This window comes from Hippoglossus hippoglossus, chromosome 9 (assembly GCF_009819705.1).
Source record: "Hippoglossus hippoglossus isolate fHipHip1 chromosome 9, fHipHip1.pri, whole genome shotgun sequence".
NCBI lineage: Eukaryota > Metazoa > Chordata > Actinopteri > Pleuronectiformes > Pleuronectidae > Hippoglossus > Hippoglossus hippoglossus.
Window position 1 is genome coordinate 25,008,154 of NC_047159.1, and position 13,194 is coordinate 25,021,347.

The 13,194-nt window shown below is 40.7% G+C and overlaps 1 protein-coding gene and 1 long non-coding RNA gene across 2 annotated transcripts in view; one reads left to right on the forward strand and one right to left on the reverse strand.

Moving 5' to 3' along the window:
- LOC117768557 (tumor necrosis factor receptor superfamily member 10B-like) overlaps positions 1 to 11,217 on the reverse strand; it is a 26,350-nt gene extending 15,133 nt beyond the window's left edge. Inside the window, exons 1-10 of the mRNA XM_034597038.1 lie at positions 11,114 to 11,217; positions 9,089 to 9,239; positions 8,784 to 8,912; positions 8,546 to 8,657; positions 8,314 to 8,411; positions 7,836 to 7,928; positions 6,763 to 6,803; positions 5,976 to 6,065; positions 5,431 to 5,464; positions 3,224 to 3,625 (exon numbers count right to left, since the gene is read on the reverse strand). Of these exons, the coding sequence (XP_034452929.1) occupies positions 3,315 to 3,625; positions 5,431 to 5,464; positions 5,976 to 6,065; positions 6,763 to 6,803; positions 7,836 to 7,928; positions 8,314 to 8,411; positions 8,546 to 8,657; positions 8,784 to 8,912; positions 9,089 to 9,239; positions 11,114 to 11,131 (1,077 nt within the window). The 5' untranslated portion in view covers positions 11,132 to 11,217 and the 3' untranslated portion in view covers positions 3,224 to 3,314. The remainder of the gene's footprint in view (positions 1 to 3,223; positions 3,626 to 5,430; positions 5,465 to 5,975; positions 6,066 to 6,762; positions 6,804 to 7,835; positions 7,929 to 8,313; positions 8,412 to 8,545; positions 8,658 to 8,783; positions 8,913 to 9,088; positions 9,240 to 11,113) is intronic.
- The window catches only part of LOC117768559, an 18,591-nt gene continuing 16,559 nt past the window's right edge, over positions 11,163 to 13,194 (forward strand). The window contains exons 1-2 of the long non-coding RNA XR_004615080.1: positions 11,163 to 11,173; positions 12,226 to 12,228. This is a non-coding gene — a long non-coding RNA (uncharacterized LOC117768559). The remainder of the gene's footprint in view (positions 11,174 to 12,225; positions 12,229 to 13,194) is intronic.

Here is a 13,194-nt window from a genome sequence, read left to right on the forward strand (position 1 = left end):
ACAGCAACATTGCATAACTTACTGAGATCATTGATCATATGGGGATTGTTTTTTTCAGTTCCCTCATTGTTCATCTTGTGAAAAATTACAATGGATAGATTTGTTTTAAATACAATGAACTGTAGTAATAGTGATATTCAGTTGGCCGACTTTACTATCAGGCTTTTATTATATTCTACACTAAGATGAAGATAGCCGATCAGCTAGGTAAATAAAAGAACTGATGCTGTAAACCTTGACACAAGAGTGCATGTTTTCATCATATCCTATTTTACAATTATCTGAGGTCAACACTGGAACTGTTGTCGACAACGTCTGGTTCCTAATTTAATAACAAGGGTGTGGTCCAGTTATCTATGTAGCACACTGACTCAGCTCTGAGCTCTGGACTTTGATCAGTTCACAGTGAATTCCCCTCATATGTTGACATGTGAGAGCAGCTCCTCCTGCTCCATCCAAACCTGAGTAAAAACCCTTCAAGGACTGGAGGTGGATATAGGTGAGAGAGTCTCTGACGAGCTGTGGGACTCTGCTATCTCACTGTTTCCTCATCTCATACTGTTGTGAGGTATAATCTTATAAAATTTCAAGTATTTTCATTGACTATACTATTCTGTGAATGATAAACTGGCCAAAATGTATCCATCTCTCCGTCCCAAATGTCCGAGATGCCCCTGTACCCCGGTCTTTCTGGCCCTGTTTAACCATCTGGCTGCTGGCTACAGATTTCTGAATGTCTTACATGTTCCATCAAGGAGGATTCTAAGGAATGCAATCGCATTCACATCCTTCCTGCCACGGCGATTCATTTTGCATAATTGGAAAGTGAACTGACCTCCCTTCTATATTCAGGGGGTCCAGGAGAGGCTGTCAATGCTGAAATAAAAAAAATAAAAACTGCTATGATTGTATGTATTAGAATTTGACTAAACTTTGTTTGTCACATATGTTGAAGGTCTTTCATTTCAAATTAAATATAAATCTGTTGTAATACATATAAATCAATTGACTGGAACTGATTATGCTCCTCTTACGATGCCTGGCTATGACTACTTAAAACTTAAGTTATTTATTAAACCTATTAGTCTTTTTTGACTAGCTTTTTTAAAAATATATATTTTATATGTTTAACAGAACACATTTATTCGTATCAATATTTCTATGTTTTGCACATAGGGAAAACTTAATAAAAAGTTTAAAAAAAAAACACTGACATTCACATTCACATTGTTTTATTTCTGAAGGTTCAGTTTTTGCTCAGATGCTCAATTTGTGGATTTGATATTTCATTAGCTTGTAACTACTTTGTAAAAACTAAATCCTTGAGATTTTGAATAAAAAGGAAATATGTCAGAGTTAAACAACATTGTACGACCTGAACATGAGAAAGAGACAAAAGTGTGTCAAAAAAACAACACACAATGGTGTAACAATGTGATAAGCCCTCTGTAAAGGAGACAAGTAGTTCCCTACCAGCTATACAGATCAGTGTAAAACAGAACCAACATATCACTGAGGCACAAACATTAAGAAAGGGAAACTGTGGGATGGAGGAAATACATTCTCCCAATTTCCCCAAGTACTTTTGGGCAAGGCATTTAATGCAATAAGGAAGCATTAGTTGTGATCAGGTGTAATAACAGACCAGAAACACAACACAGACCAAAGACAAACATTTCAGCTGTTCACAGGTAGTAAACCAACAGACAACCATGGACACTGGCAATCAAGAAGTATAAGTTAGAGTCAGAGACAACATTTTCCATAAATATGATGCTTCACATGTTCTGTTGCTCAGTGCATTAATTCCTGAGAACATTACAATCAAATAAATAAGAATAAGAACATCAATAAGCTCTAATTCATACATACTATGGCAGACATCAGCATATCTTCATCTGGCTTCTGTTAAAAAAGTCAGGCATGAAAGACAGCAGGCACTTACTATTTCAAGTAAAATAAGCTTTCAAATTAAGGCAAATGTAACTTAACAGAAAGCTGCATTTTCTCATCAGCACTGGTGAACAGGACTGAGGACAGAAGCAGCCGAGTCAGTAAAATACTGACTTTGAAAGACAACGAGCATGTTTTTTGGCTGGACAAGTATTAGTAATGCATGTTTACTAATACTCTCCAAACACTATGCGTAGTTATCCTTAAGTGATGCCACAGGACAAGGCAGACATTGTGGGGAAGGAACAAGGGCCTCCTTAGTCATGCCTTCTCTTATCACAGCAGCAGAAGTCAACACAAGCTAATGCCAATTCATGACACTACATCCCTGTTGATTGGTAGTGGTCTTTCTCTGGCTGAAGAGATTGACTACTGGCCAAAACACAACTGTGGTTTGTACAATGCTCCTCCAACCAGTACTGGATGGAGCAGAAGCACTCAGCAACAAGGAACTCACAAGTGAGTAGTCCTCTCATGTTTTGATCCTTTTTTTTCGTTCCTAAAAGGAAGTTCACCTCTCACAAAGGAGCTGGTTGTGAATCTGAGGAGGGTTTGTATCCAGGGGGTCAGCGTGGACATTGTGGAGGATTACAAATACCTGGGAGTGTTTTTAGACCATAAGCTGGACTGGGCTAAGAACCCTGATGCCCTCTACAAGAAGGGCCAGGGCCGCCTCTATTTCCTGAGAAGACTAAGATCCTTCAACCTCTGCCGGACTATGCGGAGGATGTTTCATGAGACTGTGGTGGCCAGTGCTCTCCTGTTTGCTGTTGTGTGCTGGGGCAGCAGACTGAGGGTTGCAGATGCCAACAGACACAACAAACTGATCCGTAAGGCCAGTGATGCTGGGGGGGTGGAACTGGACCACCTGATAGCGGTTACAGACAGAAGGATGCAGTTTAAACTACATGCCATTCTGGACAATGTCTCCCACCCTCTCCATGACGTTCTGGTCAAACACAGGAGCACGTTCAGTGCAAGACTGAGACCACCAAGATGCACCACAGGAAGTCATTCCTGCCTGTGGCCATCAAACTACACAACTCCTCCCTCTGAGTGTAAGATACACTCACTACTAGATACTCATCTCAATGTAGTGAGTGTAAGATACACTCACTACTAGATACTCATCTCAATGTAGTGAGTGTACTAGATACTCATCTCAATGGAGTGAGTGTACTAGATACTCATCTCAATGTAGTGAGTGTAAGATACACTCACTACTAGATACTCATCTCAATGTACAGAACACACATATTGTACATACTTCCTATTTTATTTTATATATTTTGTAAATCTTATAAGCTTATATTTATTATCTTGCATGGAGCCATTGGAACAAACACAATTTCTCCCTGGGATTAATAAAGTATTTCTGATTCTGATGGACACTCAACGTAATGACCATCCTGAATAGCTTTCTCCATGACCGTCTCCGCTGTTCGCTTCTGTTTCAAATCAAGTAATGCTTTCAGCAGGTCGTTCAGGCTAGCCTCTCTGCCCTCTTTCTCCACCCAAATATTCAGCAGTTCATGGATCTTGTCTTCATAGGGAAGGAGCTCTTTGCTGTCAATCGCGTTGTCACGGATCCCAAGTTTACGGAAGAATCTCTTGTATTGGCCGTACTCAATTTCCTCAAAATACTCGAAGCATTTCCTCAGAGACTCTTCACCTGCAAACAAAGATAAAGTATTTTATTCAAGCACCTGAACAACAATCTGTTTTCAAGTCATTGTAGGAAGAACATTTTTAATGAACATTTGGAACGACTGACTTAACTCACAATGCAACAATTTTCGAATGTTTGTATTTTCATGTTTGTGTGTGCAGGTGACAAATTAGAATATTATGGAAAAGTCACTTTTTAATGATAGCTCACAGCCATTGAAATTCAAAAGTCCAGTGACTGAAAATATTTGAATATTTACGAAAACCAATCCAAATAGATTTGAAATACAGAAATGTAAATTTCTCCATCTCCTGCTAGAAAGCTGTGGGGACTTTGGACTTGAGAAATCGCAGTTGACCAACATTAAGTTGACAGACTTGATTCAGCTCTGCCTGAAAATCTTCAATAGTAACTTACTCCAACGCAAAATTAAATACTGCAATATTTAGAGATATCTTTTGTTTTATTTGGAATTAACACGTTGATTTCTTTAACGCATTAACTAACGCATGCGCAGAATGAGCCGCTCCATGTACCCATACCCGCCCCCACTCACTCGCTCAGAGCGACACACGCAGGGAGATCAGAGCTCGTTCACATGAAGCAGCCGGTCAGTGACTTTGTAGAAGAACAGTGAAACACAGAGTTTCTCTGGTCTCAGCTGCTCAGTGATCAGCTGCTTCATGATCAGAGCAGAAGCTGCAGCTGGTTGGTACCGAGCTGGAGTTTCTGTTTCCTCCTCCACTCTGCTCTCACTCCAACTAATAAACACTAGTTATCAGGACCTGATCAGTACATGAAGTCACTTAGTGTTTATTTGATTCCAGAGTTTGTGAGGCTGCATTTAAACATCATGAAAATGACTCAACATTTTGTGCTCAGTTTAACACGAGACGTGACGCTCACAGTCAGGACTCAGTGTTAGAATGAGAGGAGCGACACGCAGACATGATCCGAGACCATCGATTCATAACCAAACACATGACCGGAGGTTTGTCACCGAAATCATCCCAATAAAAAATTAACTATGAACGTGATCAAGTTCATTTTCATCTTTTTAAGTGTGAACTGGCTCAAAACTGCTTCTACAGATGGGCTCAGATTCAGATTTCACATTTAATTGTGTAAAGGTTTGGTTGTTTTAAAAAAGAAAAGAAAAAAGTTTCATTCACCCATCCTATAGAGAAAAGGCTAAGATGTCCCAATTGTGTAGGATCTTTGAGTTTGATTTAAAAAAAAAAAAATTCTAAATAACATCATCCTATGTTTGCTCAGAGGCATAGCAAAGAGACAGCCACATTTAATTATGGTGTGGTATGTTTTAGTTTGATTTATCAATCTTAATAACTATCATTTGGACTTGTCATCAATAAAAAATTTTAAAAAACGTTAAATGCATATATCCACTTTGTCATTTATCTTTACGTTCCCACAACAATAGAGAAAATGGGAATTTTTTCAGGAATATTTACAAATGGTGATTAATCGCAACACAAAATGTTTAATCGTTTGACAGCCCTAGTTTTATTACCTGAGCTGTAGACCAAGATTATTTAAACATTTTAGTTTATGAGTAATGAGTCCAGGCCAAATTATATTTCCATTATCTTAAAATATTGAACTTTTTCCATGATTTCTTGAGATGCACCAGTATGTGTTCTTTGTTTACCAGCTGCTGCTTTAAATATAAAACCAGTTGAGGGACAAAGGGATCTTTAATTGAAATTAGTGATGAGGCCGAATGTCCACATGAATCAATGTGGAAGTGAGTAAGGATAGTTAAGAAGTAATGAAAATAAACAAATTACCATTCACAGGATTAAGTTTGGGAAAGTCCTCTTCCTATAATAAAAAAAGAGAGAAACAATCATTAATACTCAGTTCTATTGCAACTCTTGGTGAATACAACTAATCTTAAAACACAGAAAGTCAAAAAGACACATGCTCCCTGCTCGACTGAGCTGCATTAAAAGTCTGCTTTTGTTTGGCCAGTAAATCGAGGGGGGCGATATGACTTGAAATGAATATTACAGCATTTTTCACTTTTTGGAAGTTGATGGCATTATATCACGGTATTGCTTCAGCTTCATGTTTTAGGAGGAGAAGCCCGTCTTGTATATCGTTGTATAGTGGTCAACAATGCTTGGAGGGATAGTGGTGTGGTATTGGGACGTGCTTCACTGGTTGTCCACATGCTGGCTTTGGGTTTCCTCATAGTCACAGACATTTGTTTTATAAGTGGTGAAACATGTTGCTTGTGTTTCCACCTTTTGCGATCAAAAGGTGGAAGCCTGTTGAGGCTTTCACACAGCTTGTGCTTATCCTCCGTAGTGACGGAGGATTTGGCTCTCACCAGTGGCCAGTGAGAGGAGCTTGGCCTTCGGGTTTCTCTGTACCCCCTTTCCTCAGTGCGACAGTTGTCAGCGTAATGCTTTAGAGGATCCTGTTTAAAGAAATGTTTTATTTTTTATTTTTTTAACAACTTCACATGAATGCTGTTGCATTCATCGTTATTGTTTGAATGACATCCAAACATTGAATCTGACTAAACATAAACTTGCAGTCAACTCATTCCACTGCTCTGCACTAGGGTTGGGCAATTGGATGAATATATTGTCTATTGGTGATTGGCTGAGTCCATCGTCTGTTTTTTTGGGGTGGGGGGGGGGTGGGGGGTGGGTTGCCTCAGGGAATTCATTCACTGTATAAATGAACCTATGAACTTATTATATATTTAAAAAAAATTATGAATATAAATTTGTTTTAAAACACAACCACATTATTAACACTGATCACTTCATAATGATCAACACTTTTCTTAAATTTGTTGAATCTCCCTCCATCACTGCACACATTCATTCAGCCTATCCGGATTCCACTCACTCTCTTAATTTCTCACTCTCGTGCCGGCACCCAGTGTCGTAGCACACATGTGGAAACTCTGACTTAAAACAACAAATCACTTGGTCTTCATGAACACAAATGTCATGGTAATTTGCAGACAGAGTTTGATTATATTGTCAATTGGCAGTTGTTGGGCTGACAGTGGCCGATCGAAAAATGTTTGTCACTGCCCCACCCTACTCCGCACTTTAATTTAATTATACAGTGTGATGCAAAAAGTTTTACTCGTGACTCACCTGCTCAACTTTAATCTCCTCCGGCAGATCTCTCCCACAGTCTGAGGAAAGCATGTGAGCAGAGGATTATGCAACTTAAAGGAATTCCCCTATCAAGCCCATCAGATTCATGTGTGAATAGAAATTTACAACTCTGGGTAAATCAACACTGGATGGAACAAAGGACAGAAATGTGTGGCCACAGCAGTCAGTGGTGTGAGAGCAGGGGTTTCACAGGTCAGCCTGTGCAGAGACTGGGCAAACATCCTGACGTGGAAAGGTATTTTATTGTACCTGTCAACAACGGAGCGTAGTCCAGTTTTGCGATATGCAACCTTACCGGCTGAACCTTACTGCTTTGTTATTTACATTCCATCCTACCAAGCCTTAATTCAAGATCATCAGCAAGAATCTATTGTCTGTCTGTGAGATCACCTGCCATTTGCAGACCAGTTACGCTGCTTTCTGTGCCCAGACTGCTATAAAACATGCAATGTTGTGACAAGGAGAACAAAGTCCACGCGTGTCAAGTAAAACGCAGGCTTTGACATCAGAGCTCCTCACTTCTCGTAATGGTTTGATATTTCCTTTCAGTCAAGTAATCACTAGTTGTACGGTCTAAATAATGGCCAGTGACAGATGCAAATTTACTGGGAGAGCTCTGACTGTTTGTCCAGTATTTTAGGTCAATCTATGGGTGCCAATGAAACAGTAAGAGGGGAATAAAATACTATATTTATATAGTCTGTTCAAAGATGGCAAACTTTTTGTCTCTGGTAGCAACATAATTCATGCAAAGTGAAAACATTGTGTCATACTGAAAGCTGGGATTTCCATTTCTATAAATCATTCATCAGATCTTAATCACCTGACTTAACACGTTAGTCATTGTTCAAATTTGTGTCTGCTGATAGAAAACATACAGAAATCTTAAAATGGTTACCTGAATCATATTTCTAACAAAATATGTTTATCACAAAGAACAGCAGTTTCCCATAATGCTGTTTATCCATTCAACTTTAGAAGTGGAGATTTTAAATGAGGTAAGTATGTTTTATAAACAAATAGTGTTGTTTTTTTCTAGTTCCACCTACCTGTTGATCTGCATTTCTTCCAGATGAATACTGCCACCCCCCCAGCGACCACAACAAGACTGGAGATTACAATGATCACAATCACTGTGTTTGCTGATGAAAAAGATAAAACAAGTGAAAACTATTAGTACCATATATGGGGCCATGTTTGTTATTCATTTCATTAGAGTGTAGAGATGCAGATTATGGCCAGGTTTCAATATAGTTTGTCCATATTTGGTAGATGCAGAATGGACCAAATTTAATTTTTATGGCTAGCACAAAACAGCTATATAAATATGACTTGCCAAATCATTGCGCTTAATATAGTGAATTTCTACAAAAATAAAAATGATGAATGAAAATAACTTCTTTCAAACAAGATGTGGGATACAGTTTTGGTGCAAGTAAAATTAAGAGTTGTCTCCAGTGAGGACTGGTGTCTTCATAATGCTTGAAGAGCTTTTCACGTGGCACTGGCTCCCACTGAGGACTGTACCTGAGGCAGAGCCTGAGCCAGAGCTGGGCTGGATTTTCTTGCACTCCGTGTTGGTGGTAGAGGTGCAGTTCCTCTCTATCTCCTCGTCCTTTTCACACCTAGTTTGGAGGTAGGAAAAACAAAAAGGAATTCAAATGAGTGAAGCAGACTTCGAAACAGTAGAAATCTGTTTTTCATATGATAAACCACGAATTAATCATGCAGCAGTCGTGTGCTGTTGGTATAAACTCACTTTGAACATCTCTTGCATATTTCACAAGCTTGGTGAGGATCACAAAATCCTCCCGCTTTGCACTGACATTCCGTATCTTGGGTGGGCATACAGTGCCTTACAACGTCCTGATCTGAGAAAAGAAGAAAAACTGCCCTGTTAAGTCTGAGTTTATGCCCAGGGCGCTCTGAAAAGGTTGAATATTGATTTTTCTTCTACAGCCATTCCAATCAATTGTCGAGCTGTCAAGCAGAATTACCTAGGCGACACTTTGTGCACTTGAGACACTGATTTAGGTGATTGGGATGCTCAGTGTATGTCTCGTAGTCGCATTCCTGACACTGCCCCCTCTCTCCGGTTTTGATGCAGTGTGATGTCACATGCATACCTAACACACATAAAACAAAAATATCTTTAATTAGCTTCTTAACTGAGCTGTCAACATTTAACAGAACCTGTTATTTCAGTTTAATAATAGCTCCATAGCTCCTCTGATGGATTTCTGATTCAAGTCGATAACAGAACTTCAGTGGAATAAATCAAACTCTGCTCCATGTGACTTACCAGCTGGACAGTTCAAGCAGCAATTGTTGCCGTTCGGGTACTGCAGATTTCCTGTGCAGTGGACATCCCGCTGTGTCCTGCTTCCAAAGTCAATGCCGGGCCGCGGAAACACCCCAGTGGTTGAGAGGAGCAGGACCAACACGGAAAAACTCTGACAGATGACGACAGAAATGGCATCGTTTTACTTCTGATCATTACACAGGACATTTTATAAAGCAAACAATGAGTCCATCAAATCTTAATTACTAACAGACTGACTGATAATAAAATCATTAGCTGCTGCCCTAACCTTTCCATGAGCAATTTGTAATGCATCATCATGGGACTCTCAGAAACTCAGATGGGCATAACCGTTGTGACATTTTATAAATTAAACATCAGTTAATTAAGAAAATAAAGCAGAATATTTGATCACACAAATAATTTCTGTGTGCAATCATAACCATTTCCTTTGTTAATATTATAAAAAAAGATGACACTTTTACAACACCACATTTATATAAAAGGCATAAATGGCTTAATGGAGATTTTTCCTCTTTTTCTTCCTGTGGGTAAATCATTTATATATTTGTATAAAATGAAAACATCAGTCCTACTCATATAGGAACAAAAACTTGTACGCAGTAATTCAAAGTATTTATACACCTCAAATATAAATGCAAAAAAGAAAAATAATGAGTCATGTTTCTCTAAGGACGTCCTTGTTTAATGGTGAGATGATGAAACATTTCCTCTAACCGCTCGGCCAATGAAATAAATCCAGCTCAGATCAGGCCACATACTTTTGGCACGAAGTAGGAGGAGATGTTTGGACAAGATGATTTCCTTAAGTCAGGCTTAGAGTCAGACTTCACCACAGAGATCCGGTGGTGCTGAGAGAAATACCCACTGCTGACTGAAGGAATAACGTTTAAACTTACTGGTCTCACATGTAAGGAAAAAATACACCAAAAAAAAAAGAGCTGAACACAAACAGGAGGAGCCCAAATACAGACAATACCTGGTACAGGCTGAAGGAATAACCAAATAAGGTAAGTTTGCATAGACCAGATTGGATTCCACACCCATTATTTCCCAACATGAGCCACACAGCTCTATTTGTTGAAGATCACATGATCAAGGGCATCTTCCGGCACATGAATACACCTGTGGCAACCATAGACTGCGCACACACACACACACACACACACACACACACACACACACACACACACACACACACACACACACACACACACACACACACACACACGTTTGTACTTAGTGAAGACACTCATTGGCATAATACATTCCCTAGCCCCTTCCCCTCAACTTGATCATCCAAACTAAATCTGCTTATACTGCTAACAGTAAAAAGTAAGCTCCCTACCGCTGAATAAGTTTGTTAAACCTCTGACAGGTAGGATCACAGAACTCCATTCAAAAACAATGGATTTACTCCACTTTTAACAGAATACACGAGACAGCGCCGCGAAAACATTCAGCACCTCTTCTGAAGCTTTAGGAACCAAACCATAAATCGGCTCCATTTAATTCAGTCGAAACAGCAGCACCTCTCTTTAAACTTGAAGGTGCGCTTCCAAATAACCAACTCTCCAGCAGAGACTGGGAAACGCACCGGTTCACAGCTTGAGCGTAAAAAGTTGATGGTTGCGTTTTATTCATTAGCACCGAGCAGGAGTAGCTTCATGTGTGTGTTTAATGACGGAGTTAGCTTCAGCTGTGTGTTTTCTGAGGAAGACGAGGAATGTCGCACCTGAGTCTCAGTGAATGTGACGGAGCTGCGAGACTTTCTGACAAGAGCTCTGTGACGGGAAACCTCATTTTAACACCAACTCATAATCCACATGACAGGTCACCAAACACAACAGATAACAACACACTCTGGACAGACAGACAGAGAGAGAGAGAGAGAGAGAGAGAGCGAAAAGAAACTAACAACACGTGAGGAGAAAAGTTCGGACGCTTGTGAGTCGGCAGCAGCTTCTGTGCACTACGCTGTTAAAGAGCAGAAATAAGACTTACTGTGCTGATGAAGGTCATGTTTTGTCATAAAGGTGAAAATCCACAGGTTTGAACAGACTCGTCCCAAAACGAATAGCGCGCAAAATTGTTTTTACTGGATTCACCGGAGCTCCTGTTTCAGACCGGTGCGCTGCTAGAAGTCCTATGAGACCTGTGGGTGTGACGCGGGTCTATTTAATACGCCCACTACACCACGCCCACTACACACTACGCAGTACGTCCTGGTCCTACGTCAGTGGCGCTTGTGCTAAACAGGTTTGGTTTGACTACATTACATTACCATTCCATTTATCTGAAGCTTTTTTCTGAAGCTACTTTATTTCCTTCATAGATTTTCTTGAGTAAAAATGAGCCTGTGTACTCAGCTAACCTTGTTAAAACAAATGAATAGATGCAGTCAACAGAAATCCTTGAGTGCTAGTCTACTACATTAGATTCAGTGTTATGATTTATCCTGGGCTGTGGTTGTTGGATTTCTTGGTGTCAGGGTCTTTATTTCTACTTTAATCTGATTTTATGTGCTAATGTCTGATTGTTACCAACTTTATTTTTCAATTTCTCTGATCTACCAGAGGCTGAAGGACTGAAGCTGAAGTTGAAGATGAGGAAGTGAAACAACTGGAACTCATCCAACGATCTGATGACTGGTGTCAACAGAAGAGAGACCTGTGGTATGGAGCAGAATATTTGGTGCCATTTTTCAGGATGTGGAGAAGAGAGACTAGATAACAACATCCTTAATTCTTTGATGAGATGTGATGATGAAGTTATAAACCACCTTCAGTTCAGTTTCCTCTCATGAGATGTCAGTAAAACAGTCAGTTTGATTCTCTATATTCTCAGGTTCAGTTTCTGACCTTTTACTTAATTTCTGCTGTTTTAGAGGTGGTGGTAACATAAGTTATGACAATAACTATGGATCTATGAGACCGAACGATGACCGTCACCACGGCCTTTACCTTGAATGATGCCCTCATCTCCCTATCCTCGAGACCATATATCAACAATGTCACGTGAGTGACCTTAGGGGGCTCGCCGCCCATAAAGCTCCCCAGTGAGCGCGGCCGCCTCCTCCTTGTCTGAACGCCTCAGCCCGTTCTGAGTGACAAGAGAGGGTGACAGTCATCGTTCGGTCTCATAGATCCATAGTTATAGTCATAACTCACTCAGACCGTCACCACGGTCTTTACCTTGGATGACGAGTATCATCAGGGTCGCGATGAACAGAGGACTTCACCGCCTCCCATCCTCGCCCAGCAGCTGAGAGCAGCACCGCGGAAGCCAATGGTGTGGGGGAAGCCACGTTGATCCTGTAGAACCTAGAAAACGTGCAGGGAGCACTCCATGTTGCTGCTGCACAGATTTCTGAAAGAGGGACCCCCTTCAAGGCAGCCCAGGAAGTGGCCACACCCCTGGTGGAATGAGCTACCAAGGAATCTGGGACTGGTAGGTTCTGTCCAGAATAGGCCTCAGTGATAGTGTTAGCGATCCAATGGGACAAACACTGTTTAGACACAGCGTGGCCGACTTTTTTACCACCAAAACAGACAACTGAGAGTGTGAGCCCCTCAGAGACTTTGTGCGTGCAATATGAGCCTTCAGTGCCCTTACTGGGCACAAAGTAGGCAGGCCGGCTTCCTCCTGCAGTAGAGCCGGATCAGGTTGATCTCAACCAAAGTGCTGATCTCAACCACCTGATTTACCATCTGAGGGTTTATGACTTTTGGCAAAAATGAGGGGTTTGGCCAGAGAGACACACCTGAGTCACCTGCCCTCCATCTTAAACAATCGTCACTTATAGACAGAGCATGCAATTCTCTCACCCTTTTGGCAGAGCATATAGCCAGGAGGAAAGCTGTTTTGTGAGATAGAGACTTAAGGCTGGATTGCCCTATGGGTTCAAAGGGAGACTGCATCAGGGACCGTAATACCAAGGGGAATTCCCACGATGGAGCCCTGGGAGCCCTGCTTGGTCGCAGGCGGTATGCTCCTTTAATGAACTGAGACACTAGAGGATGTCTCCCAACTGTAACATCTCCCACTGTCTCATGGAAGAAAGAAATTGCGGCAGTGTATACCTT